We start from the raw sequence: 24,686 nt of genomic DNA on the forward strand, positions 1-24,686 counted from the left end.
TTGGGAGCTGAACCTTTGAAAGGTTAATTTTTTTACTGTATATATTCTTATATAACTTATATATATGTAGTTGTTGAAAGAGAAAGGAGAAGATATGAAGCTGTTTCTAGAAAAGGAATTAAAGTCTGGGGACTTCAGTGGTCTTCATGCAGAATGTCTGACAGATACTTGGATTGGAAATGACAGGTCTCTCTTTCTCAGTCCCTTTCTCTCTCTCTCTCTCTCTCTCTCTCTCTCTCTTTTATGCACGCAACACACAGAGGCACACGTGCACTCACATATCCATGCATATGTAAACAGACGCGCATATATACATGTGTGCATTCATGCACACATTTGCGTGCACACACACATACGTGCACTTGTATGACCCATTAACCAACCTGCCAAACACTCAAATGCTTATTTCTGAGGTTTGCTCTTTATAATCTGCATCAGGTGGGCATTTATTGATTTAAGCGCTGGCCCTTTCTCATGGGGCCCTGTTGTTGGTGGAGAAGGGGTGCGTACGGAACTGAGTTTGCCAAATGTTGAGAAAACCATTGGTGCAGTTGCAGGTATTACTGCTAGTTTCTTTGTTGTCTACTTTATGCACTCTGCATGTTGGCTTTTTGTTACCAGTTGGGTGCCATATTTGTAGTACATTTTCTCATGCTGGTGTTCAATGAGAAGGGTGATATGCAATTAGGTCATCTATTCTACTAATTTAATTTGTTGATTCACGGACTCAGTGAATGCTTATGTTAATTCATTAGGGTTTAAAAAATGTTACTGTTGGCTCATTAGTATTGATCTTCATCATTAAGTTGGGTTTCTCATTAATAAATTGTTGATCTATGTAGTTTATCATTTACTACTGCTACCTTGAGTTAATTCAGACTTTTTTTGTGGCATCCAGAAATTTCAGAAGAAGAAGCTGAAGATCGCTTGCAAGATGCCATTCAAGAAAAATTTTCTTTTTTTGGTGATGTATGTGCTTGTGCAGCAAATAAGAATTGATTTTTTTTTTTAATGCAACCGTGTTAGATCTTTTTCCACTTCTTGATTTTGTTTTAGAAACTTGCATGATGAATTATGATGTTTAAACTAGAGATATTTGCACACTGTTTGAAATAAGGACGTGGATAAGGCCAAAGTTTTTCTTAGACTTCCCTTCCACCTGCACCCCCACCTCCTGACCCTGCAGAGGCTATTGTTTTATATAGGTACTAAGCATGACAGCATGTTTTTCTTTTGGTTAGTAAAAGAAGAAGGTTTCATTAAAGAAGGAAAAAATACAAAAAAAGGGGAATGAAAATCCTCCTAAACAAGAAAGAAAAAACAAGAAGTAGAAAAAAATGGAGTGAACATCAGTCAAACCAAAAATGAAAGCCAACCCCATTGGATGTCTGCGAATCTCACTTCTTTAAAGAACCCAGAACCAATACACTGAAATGAAGCCAAGTGATGGAACTTACGCCATAACAACAAAATATTCAGCTTCGTACCAGTAAAATACACATGTTACCTTCCAACCATAAACCCCACATCTCTGCGAAAAAGCATGATGGCATGATATAATACTTCTGTTGTCTTATTTTGGAATAGACTGGTGCTCCTTTTGTTGCTGCGGGTTTTGGCAACTAGGTTCTTTCGGCATTCACCTTTGGCTGATTTACAGCAAGATTGGGTTGCTTAACTTTAGTGGTGCTGTTTTGTAATTATTTGTTCTTTGAGATTTGTAATTGTTTTCCTTATTATCTCTTGGTGGATATGTTTATTCTCCCTTGTTTTTTTTTTTCCTTTTCCTTGTGTACTCTTTTCTCTCTCTCTGATAAAATTCTTCGTTTACATGAAAAAATTATCTTCTTTTACTTTTCCTTGCTGTGTCAACACTACCAAAATATATGATTGCTTTAATAACCTTCTAATTGGATTCATAACCTCTCTCTCTCTCTCTCTCTCTCTCTCTCTCTCTCTCCTGTTTTATTCAAATACTAAGCACTACAGCACAATGTAATACTATCTTCTTTTGTTTTCTTTTGCTGTGTCAACACTAGAAAATATACAATTGCTTGTACACTTTCTAATTGGATTCATAACCCTTGAAGCTCTCTCTCTCTCTACTGTTTTATTTAAATACTAAGCACTACATAATGGTGTAATATTATCTTCTTTTGTTTTTCCTTGCTGTGTCAACGCTACTAAAATTTACAATTGCTTCTGTATACCCTTGTAATTGGAGGCTATTCCCATGCCTTGAACCCATGACCTCAGGTCATAGGGTGACAAGCTACCGATGTGCTAGGGCTACCCTTCTACTTGGACTAAATAGACAATGTAGATAAAAATTACAATTATATTTTTCTTCCAACTTCTCTCTCTCTCTCTCTTTCTCTCTCTGCGTGCGTTTGTATCTGTTTATTGTTAATTCTTCTGTTTTCAATTTGAAGCAAAGGATTAAAAAAAATAGTTGCTAGCTCTAAGTCCTATTTTGAGTGTTCATTGCAAACAGTAGAGTAATAGTATTCTAAAAAACTATGAGTAATACAAAAATTTCTAACTATGCTTTTATTCTTTAATTATCTTATAGACTTATATGGCACTGCTGCCCTTGCTAGATCCACATCTACATATCTGTTCTCCCTACATGGAAAACATGTCTTCTTGAGATTGATCACAGGTTTTCCTTGAATATTTGTATATTTTTGTAGTGTAGACTTGGCATGAAAAACAACAGCATAATTTTGCCTTATCAAAGGAAAGAGAAAAGGAAGAAAGTATAATAGTATCTTAGCAATTTTTTTCTTGGATTATTTTACTCGTTTTGGTTTCAGTGCACAAATGGTTAAAGCATGGCTAATAGGATGGATACTTGGTTTTAAACTCTTCATTCTTTAGGGGATTTTTCTTGTAAGTCTTTCTTTGGTTGTTTGATTTGGGCAAATATTTTTTGAGCTTTATGGTTGTACAAGGGCTTAGTACCCACCCCCCAGCCCCTGGTGGCTTTTTGAAAGAACCTTTTAAAGAGGAGAAGATGAAAATGAGCTTTTTGATATTGTTTTAAAATGTTTGTCCTCCCCCGTGAAAAAAAGGGGCTGCTAGAAAGAAAAAGCTGACTTTGAGTGTTTATAAAAAAGTTATAAGGTGCCTAAAAGTATTTAAAATGACTAAAATAGATATGTATTTTTAGGAAATATAATTAATGCATGGATAGTTTTGTAATATTTGAAAAAGTTAAGGACAACAGTGGAATTGATAATTTGTTGGAGAAAAGGATAGCTTTTAGCTTTTAAAAGTTTCAAATCTGTAACTTTTTAAAAAATTACAAAAAAAGTTAAAAGCTGGCTTTTAAAAACTGGAAAAGTTGTTTACCAAAAAGCTTTGACCCAACCTTTGCTTTTGGAAAGGAGAAGTTGAGGCAAAAAAGGGGGCGGGGGGAAAATCACCCTAGGAAGGCCAAAGTTCCTTTGTTGATAGTGGTTGTATTTCTTGAAACTTTCATTTTTGAAGATATCTTGATTATTGGGAGGCTTAGGACTTTTCTTTACTTTTCACGTTGTTGATGTCCTTTCCTTGTGCATCCTAGGATGTGTGAATTTGGATTTTGGAGATTCTGATGTTTTCTCTGGTAATTATTTTTACTCTTAGTTGATTTATTCCTCTCATTCTTTTTCCTCTTGTGGATCACTTGTGGAAAGCAGAGATTCCTTCAATGTCGAGGCTTTTGTGTGGACTAGAGTCAACACCAACAATCTATTGCAGATTATACGACTTTATAAGGCTCCATATCCTAATTTCTGTGTGTGATGTGTATGCTTATGCTCATCTTTTTCTTCATTGTTATGGCTTGGATTATCGTTCAGTTTGTTGGGAGATTGTTGGGTGTGATGGAGAGAGATGACTGTATTTTTCGAGACCGCACTTCGTCTATTGATTTGTTTTGCATAAGATTATTATTATTATTATTATTATTATTAATATTATTTGATTTGTTGTTGCGGCTTGGATTATCGTTCAGTTTGTTGGGAGAGTGTTGGGTGTGCTTCTTTTGAGGCTCTTTTTCATGACTGCCTTTTAGAGGTTTTTGAACATGTATGGATGTGAGGATATTATAGTGTTGTGAAATATTTTCTATCATTTTGTGTGCTTTGGATGGAGAGAGATGACTGTATTTTTCGAGACAGCACTTCGTCTATTGATTTGATTTGCATCAGATTATTATTATTATTATTATTATTATTATTATTATTTATTTGATTTGTTGTTGGTTCTTTTGTTTGATTGCTTAGGCAGCATAGGTTTCTCTGATATTCAGCAAAATTAGATGGCTTTGTGAGCTTGATTATGCTTTCGGTTTCTTGTTTGTATTTGTTCGCTCTTTTATTTTTATTTTCTACTTTGTTTTGGAAGATTTCTTGTCCTATTTGAATTCTTTCTTCTCTTAATAAATTTTTTTGGGCCAAAAAAAAGGGGGCGAGAAGGCTAGCATTTTGCTTGACATTTGAGTTGGAGAGGAAAGTGGAATTGGGGGTACGCATCAGGGGAGAGGGGGGGGGGGGAGGGTGCTGTTTGTGGTGGAGTTTGAGAGGTTAATTCCTCCCAAGAATGAGTTGGGTGATTGATTTTGAAGGATATTACAAGTTGAGGGTAAAAGTATGATTTAAGTGGGTTAGGGAATGGTTGTAAGTTAGATTTTTTGATGGGCTGGCTAATGGGGAGAGGAGGTCCAATTTGATTAGGGGTTAGTTTTTTTTTTTTGTGCTGGGAGGGGGGGGGGTGTTGGGTTGGGGGAGGGGAAGTTATTAGACATTCTAGCTTGATTGCTAGGAAGAATACTTTAGGCCTATGATTGAGGGTTTGGAGTGGATTCCTATTTCTAATCTTAGTTGGGAAGGCCGTAGGAGGTGATTGTGTTTGTGTTTAGCATGGTAACGGGTCTAGATTAATTTAAATTGGCTTTTTAATTGACTTTATTTTTTTCCCGAGATTGTTGGGAAGTGGTAAAAGTCAATTTGTTGAAGATTTTCATTTGAATGGGTTTTTTTTTTTATTTTTTTTATTTTTTTATTTTTTTTATAAGAGCATTAATTCTACTATCACTTTGGCACCTAATAAGAGTTGTTTTAATAAGGTGTGTGACTATAAGCCTATTGGTTTATTGACTAGCAACATGTAAAGTTATTGCAAAGGTCTTTTTGATAGGTTGATTGTTGTTTTAAGTGGTACCAAAATCATGCATGATGTGCTGTTGTGGAGGGTAGGCAATTGTTGGATGCTATTTTAGTGACTAATGAGGTGATACCATGGTAGAGGATATTCATAGGAGGAAGGATAAGAGCCTTGTTTTTAAATCAATATTTGATGAATCTTACGATAAGTTCGTTGGATAAGGTTTTAATGAAGAAATGATTTGGTAATTGGTGGAGGTCTTGAATGAGTTTTTTTTTGGTTTAGTTCCTTCTCGGTCATTGCAAATGGGGAGCCTAGGTCATGGTTTAGGGCTTCAAGGGGTGTTTAGGGGAGCCAATGCTCCATTTTTGTTTGTGCTTGCTATTGATGCTTTGAGTAGGTTGATAGATAGGGCTATGCTACATGGATCAGAATGTTGGGCGACGAAGAAGCATAATACCCAAAAAGTAAAATGTTCCGAGATGAGAATGCTTAGATGGAGGAGTGGTATAACATTGAAAGATAAATTAAGAATGAACATATTCACAGTAAGCTTGGTGTAGCTTCTATAGAAGATAAGATAAGGGAGGGGTGACTCAGATGGTTTGGACACTTGAAACGTAGACCACGTAGTGGGCCAGTGAGGAAGAGTGAGTTAGTTACTGTGGGGCGTAGTAGAAGGGGTAAGGGTAGACCTAAAGTAACTTGGAATGTGATAGTGAATATGTATTTAATAGCCTTGAATTTGTCAAAAGAAATGGTCCATCATCGCATAAATTGATAGAAAAAATTCATATAGCCGACCCCACCTAGTGGGACTTAAGGCTTGGTTTTGTTGTTGTTGATGGGGATTGGGACGGGACTAAGAGGGTTGTTGTGTCACACTCACAATTCATGGATGATGATACTCTTGTCTTGTTTGATCAAAGCGAAACATGCAAATTTTTGGTGTGAAAATTAATTCGGGTAAAACTATATTGCTTCTACTAATTGGAGTTTGGTAGATTTGCCTTTTACCTACCCTAGGTTCCTATGTCTTTAGCTTTTTGGGACCCTATAGTGGCTAAAGTCTTTTGTGTCTTGTTGGGTGTCAGGGTGACTTGTTTTCTCGATGTGGCCTTATTAACATTTTTTGGGCTTATCTTGCTACTATTCCTCTGTATTTTTTTTTTGTTTGTTTAAAGTTTCGATTAGGGCAATGGGTAGGTGGTCTTCCAAAGAATTGTTGTAAACAACAATGTCATCCAAATAGTTAACAACAAAGCGGTCTATAAATTCATAAAAAACATCATTCATTGAATTACAGAAAGTTGTAGGGGCATTAGCCAAACCAAATGGCATCACTAGGAATTCGTAGGAGCCATATCAAGTCGCACAGGCTGTCTTTGACTCATCCCTTTCTACAATCCTCACTTGCCAATAGCTTGATAGCAAGTCCAGCTTTGCAAAGAATGATGCTTTTGCCAACTGATCGAACAACATTGGGGATTGGATATTTGTTCTTTATCGTGACAGCCTAATAATCTTCACAAATTTGTTGTCAGCCATCCTGCTTCTTTTGGAACAACACTGGAGTACCATAGGGAGCTTTGGAGGGTTGAACAAGTCTTGCACTCAGCAACTCATCCAACTGCTTTCTCATCTCTGCCAACTCCAAAGATCCTTTCAGAAAGGCCTAATGTATGTTTGTGTGAAGATCAATGGTGTTGAAGTTGATGTTATGGTGGATTCCAGGGCCACACAGAACTTTGTTGCAGAGGAGGTTACAAAGTTGAACCTCAAACTCGCTCAAAATTTTAGTCAGATCAAGGCTGTAAATTTAGAAGCAAAATGTCACAGTCCCTCTAATAAAGACTCAATTGAGGGTTGCGCGACACTTTTCGAGAGCTCTTCCCCAACTAAGTTAGATGATGATTACACGTTCAAGCCTGTAGACACGAGCATCACATAACTCTATGTAACCACATTGTAAACATGAAAGTAGCATTACAAACAACCACATATCACATAGGCAAGAGGCATTCATACAGAAGCTATTCATAGATTAACAAAGCGCATCACAGTCCATTATAACTAAACACAACAATGAAAAGGACTACTTGTTTTGTTCAATTAAGAGGACATCAATATAGGCATCAACACAAGTAAAGTAATTTGATATTCAATATAAAACCTTGGAGAATACATGTAAATTCAATCTCACCCATTATCACTCCCTAACATCCTCCCCCACTCATTTTGTTGACGTTCTCGTCGATTTGTTGTAAGTAGTCTTCAGTCCTCTGATTCTGGTGTCGTTGTCTTGGAGTTCAGGAAATCTTGAATCTTTTGTGTGGCATGCTGGAGGTTTTCTGTCTTTTGTATTCTCCCAAATGTTCTCTTCTTCTCTCAGCCCTGTCCACTTAACTAAGTCTTGTTGTTGTTGACATCCTTCTTCATTGACGACTTTTTCTACAAGGATCTCCTCAACCTCTTTGATTGTAGTCTTCATCTTGGAAATGGTTGATCTCCCTGATTTCTGTCGGCTTGGATCTTCTTCATCAACTTGTGGACTGGTCGCCTACGACTCTTCATCTACTCTGGTTGTTCAAGTTGATAAGATGCATGCCCAACTTTTTCTCTTGTCACAAATAAATTAGAATGTTTCTGGTGGCACTTTTACAAGCACTAGGTCTCTAGCTTCAAATTGTTGTGGTCGTTGCCCTTTGTTTGCCCATTTCTTCATGCACTTTGAAGCGTTTTAAAGTTGAGCTCTAGTGACTTCTATGTTCTGCAACCAGTTCTCTGTGAATCGATATGCTTTTAGGCAATTTCCACTATAAGGTCCATCAAAAGTGTGTGGAAGAGTTGTTTGTTGACCTGTCATAATCTCAGAAGGACTTTTATTTTTTGCAGAAGATTTCATAGAATTAAAGCAAAATTGCGCCATATCTAATAGTGAAACCTAATTTTTCTAGTTGGAGTTCACAAAGAGTATTCTTCCAACATCCAATTAAAGCGTTCTATTTGGCCATTTGTTTGAGGGTGGTAGATTGTGGAGATATTGATCCCAATAACGAAAGAGTTCTTCCCAAAACCCACTAATGAATCTTACATCTCTATCACTAATTAGGCTCTCTGGGACTCCCCAATACTTCACAACATGCTTGAAGAATTACAGGGTTGTCTTTCTATGGAACATGGCTTTGAAACAAGTACAAAGGTTGCATACTTCGAAAATGATCAATCACCACCAAGATTGTGTCGTGGTCCTTCACTTTTGGTAAGGAGGAAATGAAATCTAGGGAGACACTTTCCTATGGTCTTGTCAATACTGGACAAGGCTCTAGCAAGCCCAGGTTCTTCCTTCTCTCAACCTTGTCTTGCTGACAAATCAAACATGTTTTTATATACCTTAATACATCATCTTCCATATGCGGCTAGTAGTATCCTTGTGTGATTGTGCCCGAGTTCGTCGCCATCTGAGGTGCCTTGCCCACAAAGTTTCATGACATTCTTCTAATAATATCTTCCACAAGTTGCCAACTTTGGGCACATGCAGTCGCCTTCCTTTTGTCATTAAGAGACAATCTTTTATCCAAAATTGTTGCGTCTTCCCTTCTTCCACCAATTTTATCAATGCCTGGGCCTATTGGTCTGTTCTCAAGTGTTTCCTGATAAGTTCCTTCATGGATAAAGTAGCCTTACTAGTTGATAGATGACTTAAAAGCTTTAATGCTGCCAATTCTGTTTTCCTACTCAAAGCATCAGCAACTTGGTTTGTCTTCCTGCCTTGTATCCAAACTCGAAATCAAATTCAGCTAATTTCTCTTGCCAACAAACTTGCTTATGGTTGTGATAAGAAGTGTGTGACAACCATGTTATCCATCTTTACCACAAACTAGAACCCCAAGAGATAGTGTATCCAAACTCAAAGGCTGTGTACCATGGCTAGGAGTTCTTTCTCTTGGGTTGTATAGTTAGGTTCAACACTTGTTAATTTAAAAGTTTCAAAAGCAATTGGATGACTATCTTGCAAAAGAATTCCCCCTAGTGCAAAGTCAGAGGCATTTGCCTGTACTTCAAATGGCTTCATCACGTCGGGAACGATTAACATTGGATGCCTTGCGATTTTCTTCTTCAATTCGTCAAATGCAGATTGAAAATCTTCTAATCACCCCCACTTGACCCCCTTTTTCAATAGTTTTGCAACATTACGATTCTTCTAGAATACTCCCGAGAAGGATTGTAACTCACCAATAGATGTAGGTGGATTTCACTTATAAACAGTTTGGACCGTAGTTGGATCCATTCATATCTACCCCTCTTCAATGAAGCCCTAAAAACTTGATATGTCTTTGGGAAAAAGCACATTTTTCCCCTTTTAGGTACAACTGATTTTCCTTAAGCTTCTAAAAGACTTGACGTATATGTTCTTTGTGTTCTGCTAGAGGCGAGCTAAACACCACAATGTCATCGAGATAGAAGACTACAAATTGGTTGAGGTAGTCTTGAAAAACCTAATTCATCAAAGTACAAAAAGTAGTAGGTGCATTTGTTAGTTCGAAAGACATAACAAGTAATTCAAACGCTCCATACCGAGTAACATAGGTGGTCTTTGGTTCATCGCCTTTTGCAATGCACCCTTGATGGTATCTAGACCTTAAGTCCAGCTTAGTGAAATATTTGACTGTATTCAGCTGGCCAAAGATATCTGCAATCAAGGGGATGGGATGTTTGTTATGGACAATCACCTTGTTGATGGCCTGATAATGCACACATAGTCGAAGACTCCCATCCTATTTCTTTTGGAATAACATAGGCGCCCCAAAAGGTGCTTCCAATGGTCGGATGAACCCTACTTCTAGTCGTTCGTTAAACTCTCTTTGGAGTTCAACTAGTTTAGGTGGTGCCATACTACCATTTGATACGGGGCACAAGTTGGAGGTTTTACTCCAAGGAGAAATTCTATTTCATGGTCTATCTATAGTAGGGGTGGTAAAACCCTGGGAAGTTGTTCTAGGATCACTTCTAAAAATTCTTCTAGCACTACCCTAATCTCAGTTGGACATTCGTCTGGTTCTTTGTCCCCTGAATCTACAAGTAACATACGAAATGAAGGTTCTTTCTTTTTTAATCCCTTCTTGAACTGGAGGGCTGAAAGAAATTTCTTTTCTTTTATGGTGCTACGGGCTACTGGCACAACACAGGGTATCTTCGATCATCACAAGGCAATCGGCGGCAGGGGTCGGCACTGAGCGAGTAATCTTAAGGAAATCCATTCCCAAAAGCACATCAAGTCATAGAGGGGTGCCAGTCTGAAGTTTATTGTTCTTGATCACGTATCCATCTGACAAGCAACTTTAGAGGCGACTCCCTCAGCGGCTAAAGCTTCTAAATTCACCGCCTTCAATTTTCCCGCATCCTTGTCAACTTTCAATTTCAACTATTGGGCTTCTGTATCGGCGATAAAGTTGTGAGTGGTGGCTGGTATTTGCCTTGCGTTCCAACGCTCCCAAAAATCTTAAGGCCCCCACCGTATCTTGCTTCTCTACTAGGTCTGTTTTTGGGGTTTCTATTCCCTCCCGAAAGGCTCTCAAGGCATTCAAGGGCCTTTCGTTCAGGACCCTCTACTATACAATGAGGTCCCATGCAGAGAAATAGGAAATCGGTGGTCAGTACTCCCCACTCCTTGTATATCCGGCTCTTGACTCTTTAGTCGTTGAAGGTCTCCTATCTCTTCCAAAACTATTAGGTTCTTCGTCACTTCCCCTGCTTATAGGTCTATTTACCTTGTTGGGCTTTTGTTCATTGTTGGCAGAATCTGGACTTTTCCTCTTTAGAGAACTATTTGGAAATCGTCTAATTGTTTGGCCTCTGCAAGGGTAGAGGGGAGGCCACGAACCCCTTGCCTTAGCAACTCATTCTTCGGCCATGTTTAGAATCTTTCAAGGAAATGCAGTAGTCTATTAGATTCAGCCTTATCTTGATGTCATGCATTGAGGCTTGGAACTTTTGTATATAACTTCTTATTGAGTCTGTTTGTTGTAAGTTGTACACCTTGCAATGTGCAATGTACTCTACATTTTCCAAGTAAAACTATGCCTTCAATGCCCGTTTCAGTTCCTCCCAAGGATTGATGGCACACCAATTATTTTGAATGTCTTCACATTGACTTTTTCACCACAACTTCGTGTCGCTGGAAAGGTATCATGTTCACTCGGTCCTCTTCTAGTTCAATCCACAAACACTTAAAATAGTGTTCTAGGTCAAAGATGAAGTTGTCTAATTCCTTTGCATCTCGGGAACCCCCGTAACATTTAGGCTTTGGTACTTTTATTCGAGATCCCTCAACGATATCGGTTATCGGTCTTTGTGACATTTGTTGCCACTACATCCAACTTGGCACTCATCTCTTGCAAGTTCTTTTGAAATTGGTCCATTATTTTTTGAAACTTGCCCATTACCTTTAGATCTTCTTTCAAAGCACTAATGGACTCCTTGACATTTTCTACAAGCAAGTAAAAATTGCCATTTAGCTCCCGTAGGGAGGCCTCAAGCTTTATTGGCTCTCCCCCTTAGGATGTGAGGGATGGCAACATCAATGTCTTTGAGCCTATTCTCAAAGGATTCCAACTGTTAAATGTTCCTTTGGAAGGCCTAAAGCTCTATTGGCATTTCCTTGAGGGATTTTATACATGGAATGAATTTCTCTAGTTCCACAAGGCTTTCATCAACTTTGGATGCACTGTAGAGGTTTCCTCAAGTGTTTTCTCTGGCGGACTCGAGCTTTATTGGCACGCCTTTCTATTTTGACAATTTCACCACAAACCCTTGGAGTTCAATGAATTTCATCTCCAAGGTTTCAAGTTATGTCACTCTTTCCTCAAGCGCTTTAATGCATTTTGTCTTTGCAGATTTTGAAGTTCTCATGTTACCACTCATGGTGCCACACATTGTGCTCTGATACCAACTGTCACGAACCCTTAAATAAAGACTCAATTAAGGGCCGCGCAGCTCTCCCGGAACCAAGTCAGTAACCAAGTCAGTCGATGATTGCACGTTGAAGTCTGCAGACACGAGCATCACATGAGTCTCTGTAACCACATGGTAAACATGAAAGTGACATTACAAATACATGGGCAAGAGGCATTCGTACAACAGCTATTCATAGATCAACAAAGTACATGATAGTCAATCATAAGGAAACACAACGGTGAACAAGACTACTTGTTTCATTCAATTAAGAGAACAGCAATACAGACATCAAAACAAGTAATTTGATATTCAATATAAATGCTTGGAGAATACATGTAAAGTCAATCTCATTTATCCCATTACATTGCCACTCCCTACTACAAAGCATATACATGGAATGGCTACTGTTGTCCTAACAGTAGGATTGTGGGAAGGAAAATATAGTCTAACGATGGTTCCTTTAGACAGCTTTGATGTCATACTTGACATGGAATTGTTTGGTCTGAGGCCCAACTCCAGTGAGGTATTGTCCACTTTGGCCCATCGACCACATGATAAAAGGCACCTAACATAGTTGGAGCTCAATCCATCCTTATAAGCCCAAGATTTCTCTAGTACACAACCGATGTCAACATCCCAGATCGAATATGTACTAAGAAAATCTTGAACTTATAATGATGGTTTGGGCTCCAATTATGTGAGGCGCCTTTTACAAGACAAATCTGTAAGGCCTGTGGGCTAAAGTGGAGAATACCTCACTAGAGTTGGGCCCAAGACCATCACATTTGGTATTAGAGCCACACTGGGGTTATTATCATGTGGTACCCTACACAAGGGCACCTCAATGAGGACATCGGAGATTAGATAGGAGAGAGTATCACCGTCCCACATTGGATGTGTACTAGGAAAATCTTGGGCTTATAAGGATAGTTTGGACTCCAACTGTGTGAGACACCTTTTATTGGACAAATCTGTGAGGTTGGTGGGCTAAAGCAAGCAATACCTCATCGGTGTTGGGCCTAAGACCGCTATAGTGGGATAGAGGATTTTGTGGGATTTCCTTTGGTTTGGGTTGGGGAAGAGGGATCACTTGGTTCTTTAGAAAGTTTACTAGAACCAAGATTGGAGAAGGAGGAGGAGGAGGCACGTGGGGTGTGGGGGATTAGTTGGGTCTTTGTATGTTGGTGTCTACTAACATGGCCCCGATGGGTAAATGGTTATGGTGTTTTCCCTTGGTGAACTTCCTTTGGCATAAATGACAAAGTAAATTTGGCGCACAAAAGAATGGATTGGACGCTAACTTGGGAATGACTAATCCTTGTGAGAGCCCTTGGGGGTTTATTTTCTAGATATTTATTTATTTATTTATTTTTATGGCCCATAACTCTTACCTAGGCAAGCTCTTTGGACCCACCTAGGCGGCACCAAACCGGGGAGATGAAAACATTATTTCTTGCCCATTGATACATCCCTAGTAATTCACTAGGCAAACCATAAGTGGGGAATCGAACCTGGGAACTTGGAGTCACCAATGCCTGACTTTGCCCTTACCACTTGAGTAAACTCAGGTCACCAAGGCCCAACTTCTTTTACCAGATATAATTGGGTGACGACTCTCATATTCTGTTTTGGGAGGATAATTGGGTGGAAGAATTTCTTTATTCTTTTTCCTTGTTTCTTTCAGCTTGCCATGGCTTATTCTTTTAGTAGGATTCCGTGTTCTCTTTGTTTGTTTGTTTGTTTTTCTTATCAATATTTCTTCTCTTTCTATCAAAAAAATTGTTGGCGATACAATTTCTTGGGATTTCCATTTTTTGTAGGAACCTAAATGGATGTTGAGTTTCATCTTTGCTTTCTTTGTTGAATGATGTTGCCCTCCTAATATGAAGGATGTTTGGATGTGGGTTTTGAATGCATCAGGGACATTTTCTTGTAAATTTGTTGTTGATCTTTTGATTTGTTCTTCCAGGTCTTCTCTTCATTGTAGTATTTGAAAGGCAAGCATTCCCTTTATGCTGCAGAGTAGGCACTATAAGGGTTTTCGTTGTGTGTTTTTATGTTTAAAGAGTTATAATACTACTTCCCATCTTCTTCCTCTTTTTTTCATTTCCTTATACTGTTGCTTGGGGTTTGTGGGTTAGATTATTTAATTTCTTTGAGAGAGTTGGGTTTGTCCAGGTTGACGGAGGTTTTGGTAGGACTGTAGGAGTGAGGATGCTGCTGGGTTGTCGAGATGTGCTGTTTTTGCAGTCTTATAAAGGATTTGGTTGGAAAGGAATGCATGAATTTTAAAGAAGCGATTTGACTTTATCATTGCTCTTGGATAGAATTCAGTTTACGACATCTCTTTGGGTTTTTTCTGCCGGTTGCTTTAAGCGGACTTGCTTTTCAGATTTCCTGTGTGATATTTGTTTTTGTTTTTTTTTTTTTCATTGTACCTTTTTTATTTTTATTTTAAGAGGATATCTTATACTCCACTTTGTATATTCTTTTCTTTTAATGAAATATCTTTTTCTATAAAAAAAAAAAAAAGAAGGAAAAATGAGTCAATTTGAGGATAGAATTATAGAAACCTATATTGATTATTAGTTTTTCAAGATTTGTGGAGGTTTTTCGCAAATTTTCTAAATTTTTCATATGGTTCTTGATTTTCTGTAGTGTTTTTTCTCTCTCTTTCTCTGTGTGTGTGGGTGTGTGTGTGTGTGTGTGTGTGTGTGTGTGTGTGTGTGTGTGTGTGTGTTAGGGTTTCCAGAAACTAAAGCATTGTGTTGGCAGTGTGACAAACTGAAGGTAATGGCTAGAAACGTTTTAGCAGAAGGTTTGAAGAGGTTACCATGTGTCTCCTTGCTTACATTCTAAGTGTCCAATTTTATTTTCTTGTATTCTAGCCCTGATTCGTTTTGTTTTTCTATTTTTAGCCTTTTTGTTCATACTTTAATTTCATCTGTACTCCTCCGATCATACTCACTAATTGATAATAGGCGATTAGGCACTTAATGTAAAGCATGCACCAATCAACATTTATAATTCTCATACTAACACATTATTTACCATGCAAATCATGATTGAGTTTAAGATTATGTTCCAGAGTTTATCACACTTCAGCTTTTCTTCTATTATGTTGTATGATTGCTTGATTCTGTATTAGGCTTAGAAGACTAATACCATGGTCAGAAGTTTCCTTTCAGTGCAGATATGTAGACTTCCTTGGATGGTTCTGGCAAGGCTGGAGCTTGATTGTGGGCAAGGCAGTTGGGGCTTGAGATACTCAGGATTTTTGAATAGTAGTGCTTCCATCTGGAGTTCTGTACTAAAAAATTTCTAAATTCTAAAGAGGAATAAGAATGGAATTTTTGCTCATGTGAAGAGCCCGATAGACTCTAAGAGTGATTCTAGGGAGAAGAGTTGTGGGTGGATTTTCAATGGAAAAAAGGACATTCTGTGGTTAGTCGGAAGAGGAGGCTGAGTTTGGTGGTGATTTTGGGTGTGATAGTAGTTTTATATCTATTGAAATTCTTTAGTTCAAGGCATTCTTACCCTCCTTCGGCATGTACATTCAACTTTCTTTTTATAGTACACACACACAGGGTAACTATGCCCATTGGGCTTTTTGGCCACTACAGTTCAATCTTCAAATCCTTTTTTCTAACAAAACTTTAAATGTTTCCGCAATTTTAAAAGTTTTCGATTTAGACTTCGTCCATACTTTTGCAATGTTTTTCAATCACTAAATGATGTCTTATTATGTGATGACATATTATTTCTGTGGGAGAAAAGAGGTTGCAAAAGGCAGATGAATATATTGGATCTTCTGGATATACATGGAAAAATCGTAATGCTTGTCATCACTATTTTTTTTCCTTAGGTTGTATGTTGTTTGTGTATTTGTGCTGTGTTGTGCCCAACTTTCTTAGTATTTGTGATGTTCCAATTTCCATGCTTCGTACACTGAGCTGGTGGTGCTTAGTGGTTGAATAGGTCTCAGTTATCTTGTGAGTCATATTTGGGTTCACAGGCATCAAGGCCCAAAGAGTTTAGATTGGAACCACTCAAGCTCGTTTGATGTGTCACATTCCTATTTTTGGTATGTGATTCCATCTAAAATCCATTGGAGGCACTAGGCCTAGGACAAGAATTTGTTTTACACAACCATCACTTGAAACCATGGGCTGTAACTTACAACATATTTCACACTTCCTTGTCTACATACATAACTGCCAACCAAATACATGTGTAGTATCTCTATCATCTTCCTGCCAGCCTATACATGTAAAAGATGACAACTTCTTGGAGAACTTAACAAGTGGAACTCTTCTTTAGTTCTAATCTATAATTGTTAAGAAATAGGGTGATTAACCATGAACTCAGTAGATATTCTTAATTCTTCCTCATTCAAATAAGGATTTCAATATTTCACCATATGATTTCTTATATGCATGCATGATCATAAGGTGCATGAACACACTCTTTATTCTAAGCAATCTCTTCATCTAAAGTTGCCATGACAAAACAGCCAAACAGTGCATTTTCACTTTTTTTCTTTTTTCCAACATAGTTGCGCTCTCCCAACTAAGTGCACATTTTATCTCAAATAAGTGCCAAATTCTAGCTTGTCCAATCACTGCTCAATGCGGAAATGTTCTCCTGAGGTTTAGGGCCTTTCATCCTAGGGAGATACAATTCCTACTTGCTCAAATCTCACAAAATCACAGCCACAAACAACATGCAAAGTGCCATAATAACAATTCAATAGATATACAGACACTCGCTATGCCATAGCAAGTAAAACCATTATCCTTATGAGATGAATATCTATCACATGAAAATTTCCCAGCTATACAAATTATGCAGCTGTGGTAACCAAAGGGAACTTATATGCAGCCGTATCAAGTAATTAGAAATAGCAAGTTTAAATATTTCTAAAATTCCATGCAAGATTCTATCTCTATTTCCTTTGAATACCCAAAACCCCTAGGTGAATAAATGAAAATTAATAACACCTACCTTGATTTTCAGCTTCTTCAAACTTTTTCTAAGTTCCCCTCTGAATTTTCTGCCTTTTCTCCTGATTTTCCCTGATTTTCCCCGAGACTCTGCAGAGTTTTCCCTCTTTTCCTGTATCTCTTTTTCTCTAGAACTAGGGTTTACAGCAAGAATTTGTGGTACTTTTTGTGTTGTGGCTGCTCTGCAGGGCTGGAATGGTCAAAACAGCAGCTACTTGCTACCAGCTGCCTGCCAAGTGTCTCTATAGGCTGGAAACATGGCAGAACAGCAGCAGCTGGTTGCGACAAGGGTCTGTCAGTGCTGCCATCTATGTGCTAGGTGTCATCTGCTGGTCTGGCATGCTGCCAGGTGGCTGCTGCTGGTGTGTAGTGCTGCCAGGTGTCACACTTGGTTTCAGTATGCCCCAGTTGTTTTTGTTTTTGTTTTTGTTTTTTTATTCTTTTCTTCTCTCTTTGCCCCTGTTAAAGCATGATATACATTGTTGGCCCACGACTTAATAGCTTAAACTTTTAGGTAAAGAGGTATTCTAACATGGCATTAGAGCTTGTTAGCAGGAGGTCCTGGGTTCTAGTCTCTTTGCTTACATTTATTATGTGGTGTTTAAAAAAAGGTTTAATGGATGTTATCTGTTCTCTCTCTCCATACGTTGTTGGGCTGCACGTGCAGGGGAGTGTTAATGCTTGATATACATTGTTGGCCCACAACTTAATAGCTTAAGCTTTTAGGTAGCGGTATCCTAACGGCCCCCAACTCTTTTTTTATGTTTTAGAATGTTGCTCATACTTTCCTTTCATCTAAGCCCGTCCTACCACTAATAAGTAATCAATTGAATGAAATTTCTAATATCAATTAAAACAGCTTAATTAATTAATAACATGGACAGTATGAAGATGTTTAATCAAAACAAGGAAAAAACCATGCAAATTTATCAAAGTAACTTAAATTACCATAGCTTAGATGGTATGGTTAGCATGATGATTCTCTAGTCATATTCTACTGGGCTATTTATGCTAATTGGTGTGCTTTTTCCTCAATTCTTCTTGTCGGGTGGCTAGGGCCTTAGATTGTCTTCATATCAACAGATTAGCTAATTCTATATTTACTAGATGATTTCTGATTTTTCGTTTTTGTTTTGAAGACAAAATTTTGCACTTTGAATCATGATTCTCCACTTACTGTGCTTCCGTATTCTGTTCTAAATATGTTTATTTATCTAAAACAGATTACATTTAGATAATCACAGCAATTAAAAGAACTGAGGCTGGGAAGTAAATCAATGTCCTTGATGATTTCTTGTGAATTATGATTGATGGGAGCAATGAATAGGATTCATATTCTTCTTACCATTTGGATCAGTTAGAAAATCGAGAAAATAGCTTTAGGTGGTTTTTCTCAAAAATGTTATTTTTTTGTCAAAGTGACAGAATTTTGCTATATTTGTAGTTAATTTGGGAAAAGAAAACATTACTACCAGTTAGACCTAAACCCATGAATCATACATGGGATGCTAGGTGTTTAGATGATATTATGTATTGACTTAAAAATGCGCACACAGACATGGGATACAAATGTTGAGATGTTTTATGTGGTTTTTGCTTTTTATTTTTGCTATATGTATAGAATTTTTTTTCTTGTTATAATAAAAATTGGAGCTTAAATATTGCAGAAAGATCATCAAGCTATTGATATTCTTCTGGCGGAAATTGACATATATGAGCTTTTTGCTTTCAAACATTGCAAGGGGAGGAGAGTTAAGCTTGCTCTTTGCGAGGGTAATCTTCTTGAAAATACTAGCTTGATTATGAGTGAAGTTCTTTTGGTGGCTGGAGTTCTCCAAAACTGTGCATCAGCGCACACAGTTCACTGATTTGAAGTAGTGTGGATTTGGACAAAATTTAACCCATGCACAATTCCATTAGTTTTGTCTAAATGACACAATTCCTAATCTAAGGGTTGGACTACTTGCTCCCAAATCTTTCTAAATTTATTGGTAATTTGAAACTTGTTCTTTATTTTTAAACTTATCTGTTCATATTATGTTCATGTGAATCTACTTTTGTCTGTGAAGCACATCCAAAATTATTTTGTCATGTCTGTCATTGATATCCTGATCTTAGCATTCTAACATTGTATTTCTAATGTTTATAATACTGTATTTGTTTCTCTGATGGTCAAACATTGAAGATTGACATCCTTCCATTTTCCGTTTATTGTGTTATTTATGCAACTTGTACGGGGTTGTTGCACATTCTTTAATAATAATTTTCTGCTGTAAGTACGCCTTTCAATATTGTGAATTGCAGAGCTTGATGAGAGAATGTGGGATCTAAAAAATGAGCTCCACTCTTTTGATGGCGATGAATATGATGAAAGTCATAAGAGAAAGGCCACAGAAGCACTAAAACGAATGGAGAACTGGAATTTGTTCAGTGACACATATGAGGTGTGCCGCTTGTTATTATGTTCAACTTGTTATTCAACTGTTAAATGATCTGAGTGATGCGCTTTTGAATTGGTGAAAATGAATTTCTTCCTCATGAAACTGTTGTTCCTTTGCAGGAGTTCCAAAACTATACAGTTGCTCGTGATACTTTCCTTGCACACTTAGGTGGAACCTTGTGGGGTTCTATGACCCACATTGTGGCACCTTCCGTTGCTGATGGTGCATTTCACTATTACGCGAAGATATCTTTTCAGTTGTTTTTCATTACACAGGAGGTTTGATTTTTGTTAAAAAGTTCCAAAGGGCTGTCGTAAACTTGAGAAATTTATCTTCATGCTAAATTTATTCGTGCAGAAAGTTGGACATATTAAACAATTGCCGGTTGATCTAAAGGCTCTCATGGATGGGCTTTCCACTTTGTTGCTGCCTTCTCAGAAAATTATGTTTAGTCCGCACATGTATGCACTAAACAACACTGTATCATGTTTATTCTTTTTTCAAGGGGCTGTGTAGTTCCTTCTGAATAATGTCACTGGGTGCACTTCTATGTTTTTAGTTTATTGTACCATCGATTGATTTTCTGTTCTTGCTGGTCTTCTGATTTTTGTTGATGATTAGGTATGGTGATGTCTTTCCTTTCAATATATATGGTTCCATGATGTATTGACATTGATAAGGTTTGTAGGTTACCACTTTCGGAGGATCCAGCTCTGGCAATGGCCTTCTCAGTTGCACGGAGAGCAGCAGCTGTCCCACTTTTGCTTGTTAATGGGACATATAGGAAAACTGTTCGTTCTTATATTGATTCTTCTATTCTTCAGCATCAGCTGCAGAGGCTGGATGATCATGGTTCTCTCAAAGGTTCTCTGCAATCCTAAACTGCTTGCTTTTCTTATTTTTCCCCTAGTTTATCATGATGAGATGTCTTTTATTCTTTTTTTTTTTGGCTTTCTCAAGACATAGGGTGGTATTTCCTTCTTTTGTTTTCCTTATTTTATCACTTTTTTTTTTATTCTTCTTTTTATTTTTTATTTTAAAGTAAATGCAATTTGTTTATAAATAGAAAGGTGGGGCTTTGTGCATGCAGCCATTTATAGGATGAATGAAGGCGCTAGAAGTCATCAAAGTAAAATACAGATTGAGATCCTTATTCCCAAAAATGTGAAAAGGAAACTAAAGATGGTCTTCTGTTGCCCTCAACTGAATAGTCTTCGATAATAGAGAGCTCGATGTATCCTCTTTTAGAGTTTTATCAATCTCTTATCCCCTAAACATCCAACAATTCCGTTTCTTTCTGTAGACACATAAAAAATCCATCTTTACCCAATATTAAAAAATTTTGATGCTCCACTCATTTAGGCTTAGTTTGGTCCCCCTTTGGCTTTTTTAGAAGGACCTTTTGAAATGGTGCTGATGAAAAGGAGGTTTTTGATATTGTTTTAAAAATGTTTGGCCCCTTGTGAAAAAATGAGTTGTTAAGAAGAAAAAGTTGGCTTTGAGTTTTTGGTAAAAAAGTTGTACGGTGTCTAAAAGTATTTAAAATGACTAAAATAGATATGTATTTTTAGTAAATATAATTGATGCATTGATAGTAATATAATTAATGCATTGATAGTTTTGTAATATTTGAAATTGAATAATTTGTTGGAGAAAAGGCTAGCTTCTAGCTTTTAAAATCTTCAAATATTTAACTTTTAAAAGTTCACCAAAAAAGCTAAAAGCTGGCTTCAAAAGTTGGGAAGCTGTTTACCAAACACATGCGACCCAACTTTTACTTTTGAGATGGGGAAGTTGAGGCAAGAGTGAGGGCCAAACTCACCCTTAGAGCTCCTTCATTTAAATAAGAAACATTCAACATACTGTACATGTTCCCACAATTCTCTTGCTAACATGCAATGAATTTAATGTGGTTTAATGGAAATTATGTAAGTTGGAACCACTGTATTCCTCCGCCATAAGTGATGGGTTTTCTAATAAAGATAGGAGGAGCCGCCCTTTTTTCAAAAAAAAAAAAAAAAAGGAAATTATGTAATATGAAAATTTTTGTGTAAAATTATTATTATTATTGAAAAAGAAGAGATTTTAAGGAGAATGGGAAGTGCAAAATATAAACTTCGAAGATAAAAGAAAAAAAAAACATAAAATATGAAAATGTCACTGCCTCCCAATCACACTGCAAGTCTGAAAAAAGAGACGACTCTGAACCGTCTTTTTGCAAACGCCAACAACAATGCTAGATACGGATTCCTATTCCAAAGCATAGATGAAGACATCCTCTTTCCTGCGAGAATACGAGCATTCTGTTCAAATCAAATCTCCCACAAAATATATAATCATGCCCCTCCGCAATGCTGACCCATCTTTACCCTCCCAAAACCTGAAGATGAGATAGCCAAGAAATCCTCAGTTGACTCTAGGCACACCCAACTCTCTCCAAATAAGCCAAATGGATTATTCCACCCCTCCATGAAAAGACGCAATGAGGTAACTAGATAGAGACAGATTCTGAACTATCAATACATGGGGAAGAAACATATGGGGATAAAGCCTTAAAAGGCCACCTACTCTGCTACAGATTGTTAGTTTTAACTTTATTAAGAACAACTAATTAATAAAAGCCTCAATTCTTTGAGGGTCTTTGGCTTTCCAAATGAAACAATAAGCTGGAAAAACAGGTTTTATGGGTCAAATGCTAAAACCAAAGGACTTGCAAAGAGTGAGTCTGAAGAATCAAGAATCCACAATTTAAATTCCCTCCTATAGGAAGGAAGCCTACCCTCCAACAAACATAATAAGGTGGTGAGCTCCAAACCTTCCAATCTTTAAGAGCCCCTAATGAAAATCCCAAGAGAATTCATCCCCCTTTGAAATAAACAATGAAGAAATAGATTGCAGTGAGGACAGTCCATTCAATGGAGGAAAAGAAGTGCAAAGCAAAGAACCCCCTCCCAAATGTATTTCCAAAACCGAATGCAGTACCTGTTACCCTTAATCTATTTCATAGAAGAAATAAAAATAGTATATATTTGTTTGCCATTAAAAAAATAAAAAAGAGGCTATACCCTTCCAAGATCTGTCACAAGAACATCTCATCCTCAAATTAGCATTTCACCCATTCTTGACAAGCTGATTTTACTTCGAAAGATGCAAACCTCACTCCTTATGCCTACAAACAAACCTCCTAACTAACTAGATGATCCTTTTCCTCCCCCAGACCATAGGAAATCTCTTATGCCTTTCTAGCTATACCCGTTGAAATTCTAAAGATAGACAAGGATTCTAGCGGAATACTAGTAAGACATGCCTGAATGAGGGTAATATGCTTACTTAGAGAAAATAAAGCACCCTTCCACCCATCCAAACTGTTGGACACCTTACCATAGGAATCCTTAGGATTACGACCTAAAGGCACTCCTAAATAAATAAGAGGCAAATCAAGAATAACACATGCAACTAAAGAGGACAACTCCAAAGATATAGATGTGCTCAAATTAATTGAAGCTATCACACTCTTCCCTATATTTATTTTTAAACCAAAGACCTTCTCAAATAGTTGCAAAATAGTAAGAACATTAAATAAAAAAAAAACAAAAACAAAAAACTCCTATGATCCTCTAATATGAAAATAGCATCATCAACAAACTGAAAACATGACCCCACAATCAACTCACTCCCCAGCCCAATTCCTCCAACAAACCCTTTATGTATAGCTCAATGAACAATCTACTAGACATCTGGACCAAGAACAACAAATGCTCTCTCCACTACCAATGACTGAGAAAGAGACATTACATAAACACCCACTTATCCAGTTCCACCACCTTTCACCGAAACCCTTTCTCAAATAGAATTTATCAAGAAAACTCCAACTTATTCGGTTACGAGCATTATCAAAGCCTACTTTGAAAACAACCCCCTTTTCTTTACTTCTCTAAACATCTTGAGCAACCTCATTGGCCAATAAAATAGCATGCACAATCTGCCTATAGACCACAAAAGCACTCAACAGTTGAAACAGTATCTTCTACCAGCTACAACCTTTGCAATGATCTTATGCACACTAGTCACTAGATTAGTTGGCCGAAAATCTGCGACTAATAGATTATAGACCTATTCTTTTTAGGTGCCAAATCAATGAAAGTTTGAGCTCTTACTTTTCCCAAAATCTCATTAAAATAGAACTCATTGAAAATATTCAAGAAATCACCCTTAATCACATCCCATCAATCACATCCCATCAATCTTAAAAGAAAGCCATATTAAACCCATCATAATTTGGAGTCATATCCCTCATCATAGGCCTATAGACATCCTTTTCAGTAAACAAATTAGCAAAAATTTTTGTAATCTCCTTGTAGATCAATCAATATCATTTCCAATTCCCTATATCACATTCCTTCTCCTCTTGCCGCTAGCCATTGAAAAATTTCGAATTATATTCACTTTTCCAAACCCATTTAAATTTAATCTTTTACCCCCAGCTCCTCATTTCCTTAATGATCACTGTCGAAGTATTGGGTAAAACGGAAGAACTAATCTCAAAAATAGTTCTCTCCCTTAATTAATAATATGCGTCAAGCACATACCAATGACCATAACACCCTTTCTTACGCTTACTAATGTAACACTAGCACATACTAACAATTCTAAATGACCAAAATGACCATTAACTGCAAGCTGGAGCATAGATACCATTTGCTCCTAGCTTGTTACAAATGAATCAGCAAGCTACAAATCAGACTTCACATGAGCAAGCTACAAATCAGACTTCACATGAGTGGTTGCACGAGTTTCTCCTGAGCAAAGTGACAATCAACTTCAATGGATATATATATATATATATATATATATATATATATATATATTTTTTTTCCGCTCCTCATGGAAGGCTGGATTGGAGGCAATATGAATAGCAGCTTGATTATCACACATCAACTCCACAGACTGAGAATGTGAAAACGATGTTTTTCAGAACAGAATAGAAAGACATTCATCCTTTTCAAAACAGAGATTCGGGAAGAGATAGGGATGGTCTTCGGTGTTGGCTGGACTAATTTGATGGGCATTTTTCCTGAGAAGGCAGCTGGTTCCCTCGGTGCACAAATGGACATGTTTGAAGGCAGTCAGGTGA

The 24,686-nt window shown here is 37.4% G+C and overlaps 1 protein-coding gene across 3 annotated transcripts in view; it reads left to right on the forward strand.

The window, feature by feature from the left end:
• Positions 1-24,686, forward strand: part of LOC131166336 (uncharacterized) — a 91,383-nt gene that overhangs the window by 45,407 nt on the left and 21,290 nt on the right. For all 3 annotated transcript variants that reach the window (XM_058124793.1, XM_058124792.1, XM_058124794.1), the window contains exons 13-20: positions 71-186; positions 439-557; positions 899-969; positions 18,779-18,884; positions 19,416-19,555; positions 19,672-19,830; positions 19,910-20,013; positions 20,241-20,416. In XM_058124793.1, coding sequence (XP_057980776.1) covers positions 71-186; positions 439-557; positions 899-969; positions 18,779-18,884; positions 19,416-19,555; positions 19,672-19,830; positions 19,910-20,013; positions 20,241-20,416 — 991 coding nt within the window. The remainder of the gene's footprint in view (positions 1-70; positions 187-438; positions 558-898; positions 970-18,778; positions 18,885-19,415; positions 19,556-19,671; positions 19,831-19,909; positions 20,014-20,240; positions 20,417-24,686) is intronic.

Source organism: Malania oleifera, chromosome 10 (assembly GCF_029873635.1).
Source record: "Malania oleifera isolate guangnan ecotype guangnan chromosome 10, ASM2987363v1, whole genome shotgun sequence".
NCBI lineage: Eukaryota > Viridiplantae > Streptophyta > Magnoliopsida > Santalales > Ximeniaceae > Malania > Malania oleifera.